The 1,354-nt window shown below is 56.9% G+C and overlaps 1 protein-coding gene across 1 annotated transcript in view; it reads right to left on the minus strand.

Moving 5' to 3' along the window:
• LOC125488329 (methanethiol oxidase-like) overlaps positions 1-1,354 on the minus strand; it is a 4,969-nt gene that overhangs the window by 567 nt on the left and 3,048 nt on the right. The window contains exon 2 of the mRNA XM_048621298.1: positions 559-677. Within this exon, the coding sequence (XP_048477255.1) occupies positions 559-677 (119 nt within the window). The remainder of the gene's footprint in view (positions 1-558; positions 678-1,354) is intronic.

Raw genomic sequence — 1,354 nt, forward strand, 5'->3', positions numbered from 1 at the left:
GTAGGGTCCCTCAGAGTGATGTAGCATCTTGGAGAGTGACGGGGGGAGTATCCCTCAGAGTGTGGGAGAGGGAGCGTGAGTCCCTCAGAATGAGGGAGGGGGAGGGCATGTCCCTCGGAGTGTGGGAGAGGAAACACGAGTTCCTCGGAATGAGGGAGGGGGAGGAGGGTCCCTTGGAGTGAGCTGGAGGAGGGGGTGTCCCTTGGAGTGTGCGAGAGGGAGCGTGAGTCCCTCAGAATGAGGGAGGGGAGGGCGTGTCCCTCAGAGTGTGGGAGACGGAGCGTGAGTCCCTCAGAATGAGGAGGGGGAGGAGGGTCCCTCGGAGTGAGGTCGGGTTCCCTTGGAGTGTTGAGTGGGAAGGGGAGGGAGTCCCTCAGAGCCTCGGAGGTGACGCTGGGATCTAAAAATGGAGGTATGGCTGGGGGGGGATGGGAGAGACAGCGGCCTCTGATGGGCCGAGTGGCCATGAAGTGTCTGGGAACGGGTGTGGGAGGAGGGTGCGTTTACCCGCTATCTCCCCCCCATTTCCCCCCCCCATTCCCCCTACGATGGACCCACCTGAGGAGGTCGGGGTAGAACTGTTTGTCCCACCCACTGTACAGCGACGTGGTCACATAGAGACGCTTCCCATCCAAACTCAACTGGATCATCTGGGGTCCACCCCAAATCCGTGTGCCCTGTGTGAACACGAGAGGGTATGGAGTGATAGAACGTAGAGCCGTACAGCACAGGAACAGGCCCTTCGGCCCACCATGTTTCTGCTGACCGTTGTAAACCATCCCATCTACCTGCACATGGTCCATATCCCCACTGCTCCTAATTGCTCTTCAACATTACCTCTGTTTTGATTGCCTCTTATGGCAGCGTGTTCCAGGCACCGACCACCATCTGTTTAAAAACCTTGCCTTGCACATCTCAGCAGCGAATCAGAGGCTGGAAATTCAGAGTACCGTAGAAAATAGAAAAGGGCATTCGGCCCTCCAAGCCTGCTCTTCCAGTCAGTGGTTGAACATCCAACTCAGTCCCCTCTTCCCACTTTCTCCCCCCATACCCTTCGATCCCTTTAGATCCGAACCCAACTGCTTCTTGAGAACATTCCAATGTTCCGGGCCCCTGTTCGCTTTCTGTGGGCGGAGGATCCCACAGGGCTCTCTGCTCTCTGGGTGAAGACATGTCTCCCTCATCTCAGTCCCCACCCCATTTCCTTTAGACTGTGACGCCCCCTGGACTCCCCCAAATCAGGAACATCCTGAGATAAGAAGGTGTAGAGCTGGATGAACACAGCAGGCCAAGCAGCATCAGAAACCTTTCTGAAGAAGGGTCTAGGCCCGAAAACGTCAGCTTTCCTGCTCCT

The sequence above is a fragment of the Rhincodon typus genome, unplaced genomic scaffold (genome assembly GCF_021869965.1).
Source record: "Rhincodon typus isolate 14 unplaced genomic scaffold, sRhiTyp1.1 hic_rhity00000422, whole genome shotgun sequence".
Taxonomy (NCBI): Eukaryota; Metazoa; Chordata; class Chondrichthyes; order Orectolobiformes; family Rhincodontidae; genus Rhincodon; species Rhincodon typus.